The following is an 18,921-nucleotide window of genomic DNA, read 5'->3' as shown; positions in this document are numbered from 1 at the left end:
CCTGCTCCCGCCTCAGCCTCGCCCAGTTCTCCTGCCCCTAGGCCCAGCCACCTTCTTCCTTCTCTTCCCTCTCTTCCTTCTTCTTCTTTCTCTTCTTTCTCCTCCCACCTCCAACCTCTTCCTTCTTTTTCTTTCTCTTCTTATTCTTTCTTCTCTTCCTTCTCTTTTTCCTTCTACCTTCTCTTCTTCCTTCTACCTTCTCTTCACTTCTCCCTTCTCTTCTTCCTTCTTCCATGAACCTTCTTCTTCTTCTCCCTTCTCTCCCTTTCCCTTCTCTCTCCACTCTTGAGTGAGTCTTGACTCTTGAGCCTTCTCCCTTCTCTCGAGCCTTCAATAATCAATTTTCAGCCTTCAAATTTTCCTTCTCTCGACTCTTGAACCTAAGGCCTTCAATTTTCAGCCTGAAATCATAAATGGCTTCATCTTCCCGCCCCGCTCGTCGGGTTGGTGGTCGAGGAAGAAGGTCTGATGATTGGTCATGGTGGGAAGAAGTAAATGCTGACCGCCCTTTGAGTGGTGGAGGATCTCGACCATGGACTTGCAAGCTTTGCCCATACAAGCGAACTAGTGGAGCAAACAAGGTAATCCATTGAGCCGAGCATTTGTATTTCAAATTTTTATTGATTTTAATTTTTCAAAGTTACTTAAATATTAGAATATGGACTACCAATTGCTACTTGTTCCATTTTAAATTTTAATATTTATGCATAATCAGGTCCGAGCTCATCTCCTACATGAGTCAAATTCAGAGGTGCAGTTTTGTCCAAATGTGACCTTGGAGAAGCAAAGGAAGCTTCGTGACCGTGTAGCAGGTCAACAAGCTTATCTTGCATCTAGACCACGACGTGTTGCAGTTGACCTTGCAACTTTTGTGACACCATCCCTATCAGATGTATCTAGAGCAGGGTCAGTACCAAGAAGTGCTACCTCCACACCTACTACAAGTATTGCATTGGCCATGGCATCAACAACGCCACATGTTGCTCGTAGACAAAGCACACTTGATGCTAGTTGGGATCCCAAGAAGAAGGAAGAGGTGGATACATCACTGGCACGCTTTTTTTATCATGACCACATTCAATTTCGTGCAGCCAGGTCAGAGTATTTTAAATTGATGTGCAAGAAGATTGGTGAGTATGGCCCTTCATATGTACCTCCATTATCAGAGACCTTACGCACCACTTTGCTCGACAAGGAAAAGCGCCTTGTTGAGCAAGCAGCAGTGACTAGAAAGAGCATGTGGGCTAAAAATGGAGTTTCCTTGATTGCTGATGGTTGGAGTGATACACGCAAGCGATCCATTCATGGTATGGTTGCTTATTCTCGTGGAGAAATGTATTTTATATCTTCACATGATGCATCGGGGACAGGAAAGTCAGCAGATGTACTTGCAGCAGAGTGGGTTACAGGTGTTGAGCTTATTGGCCCAGAGCATGTTGTGGGATTTGTTGCAGATGGAGAGCCTGCAAATAGGGCAGCAGGTGCTATTATTCAGGGATATTATCCACATATCACAGTTTCATATTGTATGGCTCATTGCTTGAACAACCTACTAAAGGATATTGGTAACCTGTCATGGATTGCACCTGTCATAGAACAAGGAGCTCAAATGGTTAGCTTTGTTTTGAATCACCAATTTCTTCGCCATCACTTTTCTTTGCGGTCGAAGAAGACACTTTTAAAATACTTTGATACCAGATTTGCCTTTAACTTCTTGATGCTAGGCAGGTTAAGAGAATGCAGTGGTGCCTTGAGGCAGTTATTTCTTAGTGATCAGTTTACCTCATCAACATTGGCAGATACTCCTACAGGTATCTTATGCTTGGAGAAAGAAAATAACTCCACTTTTTGGGATGATGTAAAGCTGATAGATGCTATGGTATCACCCATTGTACATTTATTGAGGGTTATGGATGCTATGCAACCTTGCATTGGCAAGGTATATGAGGCTATGGACAGGTTGAATGAAAAGTTGCACGAGTTGGCACCAAATGATGAGGCGTATGAGGAAATACACCATTTAGTTGTGACGAGGTGGAACTCCTATAGCTCACCCATGCATGCAGCTGCATTTGCTGTGGATCGTGAGTTCCAGGGCAAGGGTCAAGAGAATGACAGTGAGGTTATGGATGCATGGAGACTTATATTGTCTCGTCTAGTGCCTGATCATGGCACTAGACGAAAGATCAGAGATCAGCTTTCATGTTATAGGACCTTTCGGGGTTCTTTTGGTTGTGGGGATGCACAGGAGGATCGTTGTAAGATTGGGGCAGCTTTGTGGTGGGAGGACTATGGTTCGGATGGTCCTGAGTTGCAGCAACTAGCCATCCGTATTTTGAGTCAGTCAGTTAGCTCCTCTTGTTTGGAGCAATTGTGGAGTACCTACGCTCACATTGCTTCAAAGAAGAGAAACCGTCTTAGTGTGGAGAGGGCAAACGATCTAGTATTCGTTAGTGCTAATTTGAGGATGTTATGTAACAGTATGACAACAAAGCCTGATCCATTCACAGAGTGGGAGATGCAGCAAGAAGAGGAGACACATGCTGATGTTGAGGGAGATGCAGCAATTCATGATACACATGATGATGAGGCTGGCACTTCAGGAGTGGCTAGAGCAGCCTCAGAGCCCCATCATGATCTTTGATTTAGCTTACTTATCACGAGTCTCATGATACATGACACATTTACATTATATATGATATTATGATCATTGATGACACTGTGACACTTGGGTTGTTGACAGTTGTGCCATGTCGATATTATACTTGTACTTGAGTCTTGCAGTCTTGCAATTGCCCTTTGGGCTATTTTGGCATGCGGCATGCCGCATTTTGCTTTAGTCTAGAGATTAGACTTTATATTTGCAATCTTTTTTGGGGCAATGAGCATGTTCTTTCAAAGGTTAGACTTCAATTTCATATTTGTAATCTTTTAAGTTTTTTGGCAATGGTACCATAGGCATGTTCTTTTAGCTTAGACTTTTAAGTTTAGTTCATTGTTCATTGTTTTATCATTTATGATTTTTGGCATATGTATTATGGATTTTATTATTTATAATTGAATAGCTTACCTCTTGAGCCTTGTAAGTTGCAATTCAATTTCTAATGAGTAGTTTTAGAATAATGCATGATATCTTAAAGTTAAAACTTAAAATGATTTGTCCTTGTGGATTATATACCTTGGTTTTAAGTTTTAGCACTCCAGACTTCCAGAGTCCACATGGATTATGAGTGAAATATTAATTTTTTTTCATGAATTTTGATTTTTTAATTGCCGTTCCCGTTCCCACGTCCCCGTTCCCTAGGTTTGGCGTTCCCGTCTCCGTCCCCGTTCCCGTTCCCCGTTTCATGTTTCTATGATGGGAGGTCTTCCCACTCGCAGTAGGAGCACGCGATGCTTGGAGAGACCCTACTTTTCATAGGACGGAGAGGTCGTTGGACTTCTCTTGGGGATACAGGGAGCTAGGAGGAGTTTTCCTGGAGCGTCTAGACAGGTTTAATGTGGGAGAGTGGGGATGCTCTCGCAGAGGCCAAGTAGGGCAATCGGCAGGCACCACTTTGTCTGATCATTGTCCGGTTCTCTTGACCATAGCAGCCACAAACGTCAAAAACGTTTAGAAATGAAACGTCAGAAACGTGTTTCGTAAGTTTCTTTCAAGAGGGGGTAAAATAAGAAATGTGGGTTTTTTTATATAGGGATTTTTAATAGTTTTGATTGGAGAAAGAGGTTCTAAATCTCTATGGAACTCTCTCTTAAACAAAGAATGGCTACTTGAGCTTGAGTAATAATAGAGTCAATTGAGAAAAATACATGATATGTTACATATCCATGATTCATTATTGACTTGTCACTTATATCAAAGTTAGAGTCATACTATGGTTTAGAACTCAAACATGATGATTGATATATATCATACAAAGAAAACTGAAATTAACATGTAAATAGCCTATCTATAATATGGACTGAGTGAAGTTGCAAGATCATGATTCTCTTTTCAAAACAAATTGAAAAAATATCAAAATCAAGAATGAATCATAATATATCATAAATAACTCATAAATGAGACTAAAGTCGTATAATATTCAAATCTCAAGACAAGAATAGATACTAGATTAACAAAGTCCAATAACTAAACAAAATCACAAAAAAATTAATCTCTCATTCAAAATCATGAGCCCTCACGAGTCATTACATATCATCATCATCATGTTTAACATTGCCCATTAGTTTTTGTCAAAAAAACCATGTTTTGGGTTCCAAGTCACCAAAAAAGTAAAAAAAGTTAAAAATGCCCACGTTTTTTACTCTTAGAAACGTTTCGTACTTTAAGAAAGGTTTCGTAAGTTTCAAATTCAAAGAAACGCATCAGATGCCTGACTCGATCTATAGCAGGGAGGAGGTGAAGAGACAGATTGAGCATATTTGGACTAGGGAGTGAAGCAGGAGGGACCGGATCATAGAGGATGTTGCAGAGGCCCTAGCCGAGACTAGCAGTATCTATCACGAGGCAACCCTACAGGCCAGGCAGCAAAGCGGGGACGAGGAGAGAGCATTCTGACAGGACCTAGCAACCATAGAGACTCCTACAGGAGGCACCAGGGGATCCCATCCTCAACATACAGGAGGAGTGTGCACGAGCAGCCCTCGTTGGCCTAGACAACAAGCGCTCGAAGTTTTCATTATGCTTCTCACCAACCTTTTTGGTGCGGAAAGGAGACACGATGTGCAAGGAGTTCTTCCAAGTGCATCAACCATGCACCTCAAGAGAGCAGATACGCAGACTTCGGGATGAGTATGGAAGGATTCGCTCTAGCCCAGATGAGGTGATGGAGATTGCCACTGACTACTACAAACGGCTTTTCCAACAACAGACAACCTCAGCCAGAGGACAGCGATGCAAACAACAAGTCTCGGATCACATCCCATTCCTCGTCAAAGAGGAGATGGGATGGTTTGCCCTTTGCACACCCATCGAAATCCCAAGTGGACTCCCCAATCCGTGCTGGAGTTTGGGTAGTTAAGTAAACCAACTGACTTTGGCCAGGTCAATTTTCGCTCCCGCTGCAATGCAAAACACCTTCAGAGTCAGTCTCACTCTCTCCAGCATCAGCTCATCATCCTCTATGTAGAGTGTTGTATCATCTGCATAGCAGCTGTATCTCCTCTCTCACCGAAAGTCGGAGGCCACATAATTGGCTCACACGTGATGTGAGGAAGTAAGACGACGACTTTGCAAAGAGTAGGAACAGATACGGGGCCAGAGGGCAGCCCTTCTCGACCAATCTCTCCAGTTGAAACTCCTCCCCTCGCGTGCCACCTATGAGAACCCTGTTGGTAGCCAATCTGTAAAGTGCGGAGACCCTGCGGATCCATGCCTTGGGAAAGCCCAACCTCACCATGGTACCCTCCAAGAAGTCCCAGTAAAACCTATCATAGGCTTGCTCGAAATCCAATAAGGTGTGCAAAGGGCAAACCGTCTCATCTGGAACCCTAGGAGTTCCACATGGGACTCGACATTACTGTTGCCCAACAATTTCTCCAACTCCTCGACTCTATTCTGCGGAAGCTGACATACTAGAGTACTGCTCGCCTTTCCCTAGCGGGCCAAGCCCTGGTGGTTAACCAAGTCCTCCTAGCGACGGCTTGGTACATTGCCTCGTCTTGGTGCTTTTTCTCGTCCTGTGTAGTTCAACTTTGCCACCTAGTGCAAAATTTTCTCTGGGCCGGGTCCGACGGTTCCAAGGACTCTCGATCCAAGGTGGCATAGGCCACCATCATCCGGCATCAATCAGAGGGAGGGCTTGGGATCATAGACCCAGACTATCAGAGTCTGGCCCTTTTGGCCAAGCTATAGTAGTCCGCGATCTCACACCAAGAGGACAGACATGGAAGATCCTATTGCAATAGGGCCTCCAGGAGTGTAGACTCAGGCTTAGCAATGATTGGAGGCCTTCCTTGAGATGGATCTTCACGACGGCCTAGATCACACCCCCCAGATCCTCCTTCCTACGAAACCTACTTCATGTGTGGCAGGGCCTTTGTAAGGCCCTTATTCAAGAGCCCCCACGCTACAAGGAGGAGATAGACCACCAACCAATGATCTAGAACCCCCAAGTCAAAGATCCGGAGGGGGGTACCAATTGACGAGCACCCCCACATCCACTAGGCTGGCTTGTAGGCCGGCCCGTCATACCATGAGGACATAACGGGACATGTACAGCATGGCAAACCAGGAGATGTTGCAGCGAGCATCAGGTTGCCAAAGAAGAGTTGAGTTGAGGAGAAGGGAGTTTGACGTTGCGATATCTGAGAAGTGGCTTCACCCCCCGATATGAGAGCCGGTAGAGCCAGGTGAGGTATGGGTCGCTAGGTTTTCACCAACAGGTATCCCCCTACAGGTGGTAGGTAGAGTAGGCGACGCCCCACATGGGACTTTCTTCACCGTGCAGGAGGGGAGGGGATTCTGGTTCTTGACAGATGGCCGCAGGATGAGACGATAGATGTCCTTCCGTAGATGAGGATTCAGGTGGTTGGCATTCGAGGGAAGACATGGCATCTGGCCCTTGATGTGTTCTTAGAGTAGTTTCGGGAGTGGCCCCTTTCGATATGGGAGAGCAAGCCACTTGATAAGCTGAAGTGGGACCCTGGAGAGTGGCTATAGCCAGCCATTGTGGTCGCCAAGAAGCCACAGAGGTTCCTGGAGTACACAGTCAAGATTAGCAGACACGTACTGATGCACGAGACATGGACTGGGTGCCTTCGTGTAGCAAGTACTGGGCGGAGCACAACATAACGAATGCTTTCTAGTGGATTTTCTAGCACCACCTATGGGATAGCTAAAGGTCGAGGAGAGTATCGTATTTCGTATGGCTGTTAGCACATGGAGGCCTAGCGGTGGAGAGTTGGTTAGCCCACATGCAAAAGGATAGAGATTGTAAACGCTACCCACAGCAGTCTCTAGGAACTCCAAAGCACTGGCTTTGGTCATGTAAGCTAGTACAACTCGATGGAATGGAGCATGCCGCATTCTTCACCGTATAGCAGCCAACCTAGGATGTATCTCATGGGGAGCTTTCTGCTAGCACGCAGTCAGCTAGGGCCGTCACCTTTTGTATAAGGCTAGAATGTAGGACACGATCTTCATCATTGAGGATGGGTCATACACAGTGTTTGGTTTGGAGGCTCTACCCATCTACCAGGTACATCTGGAAGGCGTGATGTCAAGAGGTTTTTGGCAGGGAGTGCCTTTTAGTACACGCGACTTTGGCAGAACTCTAGACCTCCATCATCCACTCCCTCCGCGGTCACTAGGACTAGGTGCAGGGCGAGTCTCGAGCTCGTCAGGAGTTCCGTTTTCACTTCATGCGCACTTGGGGCAGCCAAGATCTGTTCTTCATGATGCAGGCAAGCAGCCCCAGATGGCGATACACCCCCCCTCCATGGCTCCTTGCCCCCATCCCCCCTAGACCGCCTTGAGAGGCTTGTATACTTGATATATCTGTGACTCAACATCAGCTCCAGCTAGTCTGTTGAGTATGAGCACTTGTTTGTATTTAGGGTTTTTTCTGAAGTAATATAATTAGCCACACTTTATTTGCAAAAAAAACATCTAGGATTGGTGCCTCTAGAGCTGGAAGGCAATTACTGAGAAGCCTATTCCGTGCCTAGATAGGCACGATTGGTGAACACATGTCGATGCAGAATGACGTGGACTGGACCCTATCATGCAGCAGACATCGGGCAAAGTATGGCATCAACAATGCTTTCCGTCGAACCTTTTGACGACGTGCATCTGATTGTTGGTGGCTGAGGAGAGTCTCCTACTTTGTATGGCTTGTAGCACATGCGGCTCTAGTGGTTGAGAGCTGGTTCACCCAAATGCAACATGACGGAGGCAGCAAGCATTAAAGTAGAAATGAAGAAAGTTGAAGCTATCTCTACTCAGTCAGAACCCAAAAAAGTTCCTAAAGCTAGATATTTTTTAGCCTTGGAAAGATCTTATTGAAAGTTTTCCCATAATACCCCTTGCTTGTCTTACCTGAAAACCATATTGCTTAACAAAGGGATTCTTTCATTGGGGTGAAAGCTAACAAAAGTCTTCAGAATTATTAAAGCATGCACTAACTCATATACCTGGTGTGGAGAGGGGCTTGCTGCATACTGCAGCAAGTTGTTACTTGCTTGGGGTGCATCTCTTGGGGGGCACTCTACTTCTGGTGAGTTAGCCAGGGCCGCCATATTCTGTATGAGATAGAGGTGCATGAAATGACCTGCTGATTTGCAGTAGTAGAACTCAACATTCTACCCAGAAAATGGGTAGTAGAGCCTACAATATCACAATCACAGGCATGGCGGATTATTAGGAGCCTAACAGTGTGGCACATCTGATAGCAAGCTGCCAGATGACTCTTGGCAGAGAGAGCCTTTTGATGTAAGCTATTCTAGTAGAGCTCTGTTCATCCATCATTCACTTACTCCATTGCCATTGGGAGCAACACCAACAGGACCTTTGGCAGTTGTCTATTCACACTTTGGGTGGCCATGGCCTGCTTTTCATCCTACAAGAAAGCCACCCTCAGTGGTTCTATCCCCCATACTCTGCAGAACACCCTAAGAAGCATGTATATATGAGTGGTGCTTGTTCTACAGACAGCTCCAGCCAGACTGTTGAGCGATTGTACTTTTTTGTAATTTTATATTGCATACTATAATTAGCCACACCTTTCTCACTAAAAACACAAGAAGAAGATTGCAATTTTGTGCCCTTATTGATTTAAATCCAGGAACAAGACAGTTCTTAGCTGCCCCAAACTCTACTATGTTCATTCTACCATTGGTAAGAAGAAACAGCCCCTTGAAAAAAGTTTTCGCAGCAAAACAGTTGGACTGGCCTTTAATTACTGTTTGCCTCTCTAGACTATATGAAGGGAATATTTTGTGTATCTGAGGAATCCAAACCTGTCAGGATGTCATCTCAACGAAGGGCCAACTTTCATCTTTTTCACAAGCACAAAGATGGCATTTACACATGCAATACAAGCCAGTTTCCCATCTCATTCAACAATATAATTGATATGCTACGGAGTCTTTGCAGGACTAAGTGAGAATCAATTGATCAAGTAACTTGATGTGAAAAAGAAATCATGAGCATGTAAGCATTGAAATATCACTTAATACACAAAAGCACTGCCTTCCTGCTTACCAGGAAGTAATTATACAATGTTGCAGCAATTGCACAATAGTCTGCAAAGCTGGGACAATCCTCCAAGAGACGACTGTTGCAATTGCAAAGGGCAACCATCAGCAATCTTTAACTAAGATAAATGAAGGACAAAGGGAAAATCAGTTTCTATTTAAAGATTTTTAGTGCCAACAAGTAAGATAAAAAAGCTGGACAATACTACCAAGTAGAAAGAGTATTTGGAGAGAAACAAATATCAGGGTCACATATGGCAACAAATATCTCTAAAACGAGAGGACACCAGAGAAAATTACGAAGGGCCTCTCGTTGCCAAGCATCTGAACTAGACGAAACAGTCTTGCCATGGATAGCGTCCAAAAGTGTTTGCACAATCCCTTTCCGCAGGAGAACCCTCTGTAATTACATATAGATGCTCAGAACTATTGACACCCACATAACTAGGAATTTTGACGGTGCCATGGCATCACTTCAAGCATAAAAACATAGCTCCAACAAAATTACCTTTGTTGCAGGGTGTCTTGCAAGCTCCTTCAAAAACTCCAAAATATGCTCAACCTAAAAAGAAAAAAATTACATCAATTAGTATGCGCCAACGACCTAGACCACATAAACCCATAACCACTTATGGACTGGTAAAATTTGTGCTTTCCTTAGCATGAAATGTTCACTATTTGCAGACACAGCCATGCCATTGCAAAGGGTGGGTCAAGACTAGGAGCCATCAACAGGTTGACCCTTGAACTGAAACAAACATGGAATATCCTAAATCATCATTTCACACTAAGTACATGGAAATTCTTTTGGAAAGCCAAAAAAAGCCTAATCAACCACCAACTTTGCTGCCTTTCCCTATTTTTGCCACAAGCCACCTTTTGAGACTATTCCCACAGCCACCTTCTCCCTCGTCATCTCCCTGCCCTTCCAACTCTTCCAGCTCAGCCATCTCCCTTCCTACTCTTCCAAGGTTCTTCCTCACCTACACATGTCTCTTCTGCACCTCTTCCTTGATTCTTTTCCCTCCTCTCCATACGGAATTTACTTGTAATCCTCGCCTTATATAGCTTTCTTGTCCCTTCCAACCCCTTTGCCTTCACCCTCAATCTTAGCCAACCACTCTCCCTTTGTTATTTTCTCAAACTTCCCAATTGCAAATGCAATACACCTTCACTAGACTGGTTCGGAAACAGTTGCTCAGATTCGGTCCCAATAAGAGAGCACAAGGTGCATATGCACGTGCAACAGCACACCCATCTCTCTCTCTCTCTCTCTCTCTCTCTCTCTCTCTCTCTCTCTCTCTCTCTCTCTCTCTCTCCCCCCGTAATAGGTAATTGTATTGCTTACGAAAAAAGTAAAAGATCACATGATTACAAGATGCAAGATAGCTCCAGGACATTGTGCATAATCTTGCTTTACAAAAGGTCAAATAACTAAAAGAGTACAAAAGTCACAGCAAAGAAGCAATAGAGATTGCCGTTTGCCAAGGGACCAAGTCCACACACACTCTCTCTCTCTCTCTCTCTCTCAAAAGTACCAAAACATCTTCTCAAAAAGTACAGCATGACCAAGAGCACAAAGATACAATCACAATCAAAAGTACAAAGGAACTAGATGGCCTACATGGGGATTTGAAGAAACCATAGTGTGCCAAGAAACCAAATCTTGTCTAGGGAGAATATCTGTCATCTCAATCATGTCGAACTGCCAATAAAGAAGGCCTCTCAAACAGAGACTATAAGTCTACAGTCCTAATGAAGAATCAAAGATGAATGCATTCCTCATAGTGCACATGAGGCAGCAACCCCAAAGGCATAGAAAGTGAAAGAGCACTTTCACATTGGCTTGCACAGCAGACCCTGTCTTTTGGAAGCATTGATAGCCCAACCACTCAGGACAAAATGGCTCATACAATGACCAAGCCTTCCTAGTCACCAGAGAAGAAAGTAATAGATGGCCAGAGGTTTCCATGGATGTCTGACAAAAGAAACAACAACCATTCGAAATCCCATGCTTGGAGAGTGCAGGGCAAGAGGAAGAGCACTAATCAACATTCGCCAAATTAAGACCTTGTATTTGAAAGGCATTTTGAGTGTCAATTTGGACCTAGGACATTAAATGGGTCTATAAAATGTCCTTTGGTGATGTTACAACTACAATTAACTAATGATTCAATGCTAGCCTAAGTCCAAATAATATTGGGAACACAAAAGGGGTTACCACATTAATGTGGATGGGCACCAGTGAATTAATGGGTAGGGCAAAATGGATAATTAATTAATTTCTGAAATTTTCCTCTTAAATATTAACTACTTAATGCTGCAAATTACTTTTTGAAGGACTTGGAAAATTTGCTCGTGCAAACTGAGAGAAGGCTGTTTGGGCCTCGCTAAGGGTGATGGAAACCATTCTCAAAGCTGATGGAGTCAACAGTTGATTTGGAGCTGTAGCGGTCAGCAAAAGGCCCACCGGCAGTAGGTAACAGCCCCAAGGGGGTCCAGAATTTCTAGGGACAGCATCAACAGCTCTTGGAGCAGTAAGTGACCAGCCCAAAGGATGAAAATTGCAAGCAACCTGACTAACAAGCGACGATCGTTTCCTCTCTCTTTTGGTGATGAAAATAGGAATTTTGTCTCTTTAGCCATCTCTCATTCTATGACGTTTCCTCATTAATTCTCAGTATATTCTATCCATTCTTGAAAAGCAGCAATGATTGATGCTGCTTAAACCCTAATAAAGCTGCAATTAGGGTTTCTGATCCACCTTGGGATCCGTGCCAAATAATTGATGACTCCAAGTTTAGAGTAGCAACTCTGAATTGAGAATTTGCAGCTGATCAATTTGTGCCCAATTTTCAATCAAATGAATGGGCAATTTGATTATTCTCGTTACTTATCATTTATAACAGCCATCCGTATTGAACATTGAAGGAGATCAGTCACTGTACTTCAACTTAGAGCAATACAAGTTTAAGAAATACCGCAAGGGATGCCAGCTGTTGGGGCCGATCGAATGTCGGCTGTCCAAGATTGATCAACAAACTGTGTAATTTCACAATTGTGAATTTATTGCTTGCTGTAATTTTGTCTTAAATCAGGTCTTCTACCACCCTTGCCAAGACGGCAAGCTGGTTTCATCTACCATTCACTATAAGTATCATCTTCTCAAAAGGCAAACAACAAAAGAAGTGGAAAAAGTATAGATTGTTGGGCATAAAATTCAGTCGTCAGTAAATTCCACTCATTAAAGTGGCCAAGCTGCGTGTTCTCTTCTCAGCAATAAGCATCATTGTGAGGCTTCCATGGTCAGAATCTTGAGTACCATACATACACCACATGTGCAGTACATTCGACGCAAGGTAACCACCTTAAGCGGAAAAAATCGCACAATAAGAAACAACAGTAAACAATATAATCATGAGGCATAGCAGGCTACTAAAGAACATACATTTAGCGAGCAACCTGTGATCAAATTCCAATCCCTCACATTCATGACACATGACAAACTAAACACATCAATAAACACAGATGATAAAAATGTAAGTTTTCTCCAGCAACTAGGTCCGTGTACCTCTGTAAACCACTCCTCACCCAAAACAAAGAAGGAATTCAAAGTCCAACTATGGACACAAGAAGCATTAGGATTACAACAAGAAAAAGAATCCCCATGTCTGGACACCTCAGCCGGAAGTTCAGAATGTTAGAAACCTTAATTATTTATGCGCTCATGTGTATTTTTGCAAGTAACAGCTAATCAGATCCAACCTGCAAATGTTTCTGTTTCAGATAAAACTCTGGCATCAGGATGCTAGAGGTTGAGCAATAGAGCATGAGAGAGAGAGAGAGAGAGAGAGAGAGAGAGAGAGAGAGATGTGTATTTGTCTCCAAAAGGCCAAAATGGCCTATGAGACAAAGAAATAACTACACCTGACCATGTTGTCTGGATTGGAGAACAACAATAAAAATGAAAATGATTAACTGCATCTACTGCAAGTATAGGCTACCATCATGTACAAAATGATCTCTCCATGATCCTTCAGCTAACCTGTAGGATTCTACCTTCCTCGCGGCAAGAATATCTGTCATGGGATGGTAGCCTCTAGAAGCAATGTACCCTCCTCGAGGCAAGAATATCTGTCATGGGATGATCAAAGACATCGAGTCCACTAAGGGGAGGTAAATTGTAATCACAGGGGGGGGGGGGGGGGGGGGGGGGGGAAGGAAGGGAGAGTACATTGTATGCTTGAATACTAACAATGAACCAAATACAGCTTATTACAGGGCAAAAATCATGTGAATTTGAGACACCCTACAATACCTTCAAGTAACCTGAGGTTGTGCCTAAAATAATCCTAAAAGTCACAATCAATCTACTGTAATAAGATACACATGGTTCACATAGGAATTGTACCTAGCACACATTCAGCTTCTTTAAAAGACCAAAGAACACTCTACTTTATGTGCATCGTGACTTGATCCAGAGAATTACCCGAAACACTTCCGTGTCTGTAAGCGATGTTCCAGAACTTGTATTCTCATGCACAAATGTAAGCACAGGCTGGAGTAAAACACCTGCTTTCTCCTCAGCCACGCAGGCCATACGAACCAGAAACTTGATGAGCAAGCCTTGTAATAGAGTTGCCGTCTGTAGAGCAGTTGCCATTCTCTGAGTTTAATAAAACCACACAAAAAGCAATACAACAAAGAACCAAAGAAACACAAATAAAGGACCTGCGTTCTAATGCCAAGAGCAACACATAATGCTTCATTTCATCACTCAATAGTACCACTTATGAGTCACTTGACCTTATGACCCCCTCCCCACTTTCCTTTAGGATCTTTTTGTAAGAAAGGATGCTGCTCTGCTCCCTCCTCACCCTCTCTCTCTCTCTTTTTACGTTCCCCCCCCCCCCCGGGGCAGGCCCCGGGGGTGCGTAACCATCAGCTAAGCTATGAAAGATTAACTAAACTATTTTCATTGGCAAATTTAAAGAATCAATCTACAAAAACAAAAGGTTGCAAGTCAAGCACCCATCCTTCTCCACTAACATTGAATATCCCAGGATTGAATATTTCTTAAGCAAAGAAGCATGGAATTGGATCTGGCATTAAAGATTGGTTATTTATTGTTATAATTTCAATGTTATCTGAACAATGGATGTTAGCAATTGAATTAAAACTATCCTGAGATTGGTGCAAAGCGCAAACTTGGGGCTTGAAATATGAGAAAAACAAGCCGGATTCAAACATCAATGCACATGACAAACAGAAGCTTTCCCCACCAAAACCAAGAGTGGCCCATTCCGAACAAGTAACTGGGAGAATGCATAGATGATCAGAAACAAGAAATGCAAAGCTTGAACACTGACAGAAAAAAATGCACACAAGAACACAAGAACAAAGAACGAACAGGCAATCAAATCCATAAGATGCAGCATGATATTACAGCACATTACCACCAAGATACCAGCACTATGATGACAAGCAACAATGACTGCACTCTTCCTCATTCCAAGGATATAAGATGAGCCACAAGACAACAAGACAAACCCTACATAAGCCACCAACCTGCCTCCATTGCATGCCCACACCATTTTTCCTAAAACCCACGATATGTACCAAACTAAAACCCTCTTGGTTCATGGGTGATGATTTCAATAAACTATACACTGGTAGGCACGCAAGCCTCTAGGAAACCCCACCGTGTCTCGTACCACACCAAAAGGTCTGCCAAAAACTTGTAACATCATATTACATGATACAATGACACCAAAAACACGAAGGATACTCCACCACTAGCTGAATGCTAGATACGCCTCCGTAAAAGAACATGGAGGTGCCACAACAGTCAATGAAGATCGAAAGAGTTAGCCATAGATACTTTTGGTTAAAATAGCCTCATCAAGAGTTTGCAGTCAAGAAAAGATAGAAAGTGGAGCAATAGTGAAGTGAATGCAGTGAATGATAACAACCACCAACACACAAGACGCTCTTTGAAGCTGAAAACACAAAAAGACACAAGTGTATAGAGATGAGATCAGTTAAAGTCCAGAGTTTACCAGTCATATGAGCACTCAGCCCACAAATGCAAGGTGTTGGAGGTTGCACCACAGCAGGCAACATGTGGAGCAGCCTATATGAAGCAGTCCCAACCCTCAAAGAATGGTTAGAGCCCAAATTGCAGGTTGCAGCAGGCTCTAAGCAAGAAAACAGCTTGCCTGCAGCAACAAGAGGTCCCCAGCTGCAAAACAGGTCACCAAGTAGATGGGGGCAGGAAGCTGAAATGCAATGGAAAAGGCTCCAGCAGAAGAAACCAGACTTTCAGACCTGAGAACTCTCAGTTACAGCATACAATACCAGCAAACCATCAACGTTGGTCATCAAGTACCATTTGCAAATGCCCAGGTGATTGGAAGCAAGAAAAACAAAGCATGAATAGTGACACAAAGAAATGAACATAAAAACACAAGAACACAAGCATCTCAAAATGAGAAGGTAATGGAATACATAAGATGAAGTATGAGATGTGCAATGCAATACCAAAAGGGTATTGGCACAATATTGACCAGCAACAGTGCCTCTAGTCTCCCTCCTTGGAAGGATGCGAGCTGATGCCATACAAGAACAAGGGTGAAGCGCAATGCTTAGAAGCCTCAGGACAAGGTATGAGAAAACTAGAGAAGAGCTAAATAAGCTGCCCAGCTGCCTCTATCAACCGCCCAGTCAATGATTAAACACTAGCTAAAACCCATAGTATGTACTAGACTAAAAGGAACGAGCCTTGAAATAGCTAGACAATGTGCAAAGGGGACAGTAAATGGCGACAAATGTTCCCTGCCCATCCCTTGGCCTTCAAGTTTAGGCCGGTTTGCATTCCGTGGATGGATCCATATGGTATGATCCGTCCAATCCAATTGGACATATGCAATTGGTCCAATTTTCATTCCTTTCTTTTTCTTTATTCCTTTTTCTTCTCTTTGGGTTGAGTTGATGTTAAAAGAAAAGTTATTTTTTGCTTTAAACTTTCCTCACTAACCTCTACCTATAGCTCATTTACCACCTCCTCTTCTTCTCCCTCTCTCTTGCAAGCTCCTCTACTCTCCTCTCTCATACCTCCTCCATCCACTTCTCTCTATCTCTACATCTTCCTCTTCCTCTTTATCCTCACTAATCTCTACCCATACAAATGGCTTGTAACCCTGACACTTCATCATACAATAAAACTATACAATAAAGGGACAAAGCACCTAGAGCTCAACCTATCTGCCACTTCCACCTGCATGAGCTAGAGAGAGCACCTTGATTTCTAATTACTAAAGAATCCATTGAAGATCCTACAACATTGATGGGGCCAATCGTCCTTTGCATCAACACTACACCTGCACACCTTCTTCTACTTTCTCAAGTGCCATCATCAAAACTCGAATAACACCTAAACCACCATCGGACTAGCACTCGTAGCTCATTTACCACCTCCTCTTCTTCTCCCTCTCTTTTACAAGCTCCTCTACTCTCCTCTCATACCTCCTCTGTCCACTTCTCTCTATCCCTACATCTTCCTCTTCCTCTTGTGTCTCATCCCCTATGTGTAGCTCTATTTCTATCTCCTCTTCCTTTACCTCATCTTCTTTACCTTCCTCTACCTCTATCTATATCTCTATATTCGTTACCCTTATCACAATGCCTAAGCCTCTTCATGAAGCCTTCCCATTACATAACTCACTTTGGATCTTACCCTTAGTCTCTTTTTGTTATTAGTTTCTTTTTGTTATCTATTACTTTTTGTACTTGCCACTTGGCACTTGTGACTTGGCATATCATGATCTACGAATCATGACACATCATTGTAGCCAACTTTTTTTGATCCAGTATACATGTTTTTAATCTTATAAATGAAATTGGATCTTGGAAACTACATGTGACTAGAGTCTTGGATTTACATATTATCTCAACCTCCCATCATGTTCATGCCACATTGTTGAAAATTGAGGCAAACACAATTATGGTTTGTAAACAAGATTACTATTGGACAGATAATACCTTGTGATTCTCTATCTCATGGGTAGCCACTCTCATATTAAAAAAAGTAATATTTATAGTCTAACCCTTAGTTTTCTACGTATGATTTAATGGCTGTATGAAACAATGGATTTTATTCGACATTAGTTTTGTGTACGTTCAGTACAGTATTGAGTCCACGGATTTGATAGTAAGTAGAGCTAGAACATGGCATGCTCTACCGACAAGCTCACGAACCTAAAGTTAAGTATGACTCAGATGTGAATGTGCATGCCTCAAAGGCTATGATCAAAAGCTAGTTCTAGATCAATGCAAAGGCCATGGAAACAAGTTACAAACACCCAAAAACAAATAATCCCTTCTGGAAACAAAACAAACGAAATACATATTGAAAAGAAGGACAAACCATTTTGAATGTCAAGTCCACGCAAAGCATCCCACACTTATATATCTGACAAAAAGGTCTTAGCACATGCATGTGCCTAGCCATTCTCTAGTTTCAATCACATTTTTATGTCAATTTTAGAAAATCTAAAAACAATAGATAAAATTTTGTACACCATTGTCAAGAGACAATGATTGAACAAAACTGTTAAGGTTTTGTGGAAGTTTGAAACACGCTAATCCTTGTCACTGTCCATGTGTTGATGGCTACTTCACACTACACACACACATACATTTATTTATTTATTATGCCCCCAGCAAGGGGGGGGTGTTTATATGGAGGTAGGTGTGTGTTATAAACTTTCCTGGGATTTCAAGTGATAACCTTTGATGAGGCACAGAAATGGCACAACGGAAAGGAACACAAGTTACATCACTAATAAATCCTTTGTATTCATGATATAAAAAGACACAACATTGAGGCACATCTCAAGACTACACCTTCATGACGCCGCACATGTGAGGATTCACCACACTGAGCCTAGGAAATCACACGTAGAAGCATAGCTCAAGCAAAGCTTGAGTGACTACTACTCCCTATATAGGTGCATATGAGGGCAACTCCATGGTATACCTACAAAGCACACACAGAGCTTGAATTTGGGGTGTTTGGGGGGGGGGGGGGGGGGTGGTGGTGGTGTCAGAGATCATAGCCTGTCTGGTAGGGCAGTACCAGCTGCAGCAGTCGGACCAGCAGCAGTCGGACCTGCTGCACAGTCGGACTGTGCAGTCGGACTGCCACGTGGCAGTCCGACTGCCTGCAGCCGATTTATTCAGGCTGCGCCCTATTTTCTGGCGCCCCATTCCAGGCAGTTTTTCGACTATTTATAGTCGACGTTTCCAGCAGTCTGGCCACTATTCTCTGTCGCAGATTACAGACCGGTGCCGTGCAGATTTCTGTCTCTGTTCACAGATTTCAGACAGCAGACAGTGCAGACTGCAGCAGACTTCGAGGTGGACAGCAGGTCGCATCGTCGAGGTGGAGACACGCAGTCCAGCGCACTGCGCCCGTGTATATCTTTGTATTCAGCATTCTTTATACAGCAGATCTTCAGTGTACACTGTCTCTTTCTCTCCCTTCTCTCTCTGCGTTCTCTCTCTCTCTCAGTCCTACGCTTCCGCACCGCTGCACTCTGACAGGGGGGGGGGGGGGGGGGGGGGGGGGACGGAGGGGAGGGGGCGCGGTGGGGGGGGAGAGAGAGAGAGAGAGAGAGAGAGAGAAGATAATTCAATTATCTTCACGAAAAGAAAAAGACACACACA

The 18,921-nt window shown here is 43.3% G+C and overlaps 2 protein-coding genes across 2 annotated transcripts in view; one reads left to right on the top strand and one right to left on the bottom strand.

Moving 5' to 3' along the window:
• Positions 1-18,921, bottom strand: part of EMB2016 (mRNA methyltransferase EMB2016) — a 150,304-nt gene that overhangs the window by 30,416 nt on the left and 100,967 nt on the right. The window contains exons 19-22 of the mRNA XM_087667905.1: positions 13,685-13,840; positions 9,704-9,757; positions 9,405-9,595; positions 9,203-9,275 (exon numbers count right to left, since the gene is read on the bottom strand). Of these exons, the coding sequence (XP_087524031.1) occupies positions 9,203-9,275; positions 9,405-9,595; positions 9,704-9,757; positions 13,685-13,840 (474 nt within the window). The remainder of the gene's footprint in view (positions 1-9,202; positions 9,276-9,404; positions 9,596-9,703; positions 9,758-13,684; positions 13,841-18,921) is intronic.
• LOC148013547 (uncharacterized) lies at positions 1,115-2,644 on the top strand. The gene has a single exon (XM_087668669.1). The coding sequence runs from the start codon at positions 1,115-1,117 to the stop codon at positions 2,642-2,644; it is 1,530 nt and encodes a 509-aa protein (XP_087524795.1).

The sequence above is a fragment of the Lygodium microphyllum genome, chromosome 26 (assembly GCF_053477565.2).
Source record: "Lygodium microphyllum isolate KBCC chromosome 26, Lygodium_microphyllum_v1.1.10, whole genome shotgun sequence".
Taxonomy (NCBI): domain Eukaryota; kingdom Viridiplantae; phylum Streptophyta; class Polypodiopsida; order Schizaeales; family Lygodiaceae; genus Lygodium; species Lygodium microphyllum.
Note: the sequence above shows the minus strand (reverse complement) of the source record. Positions and strands in the feature narration are given on the sequence as shown.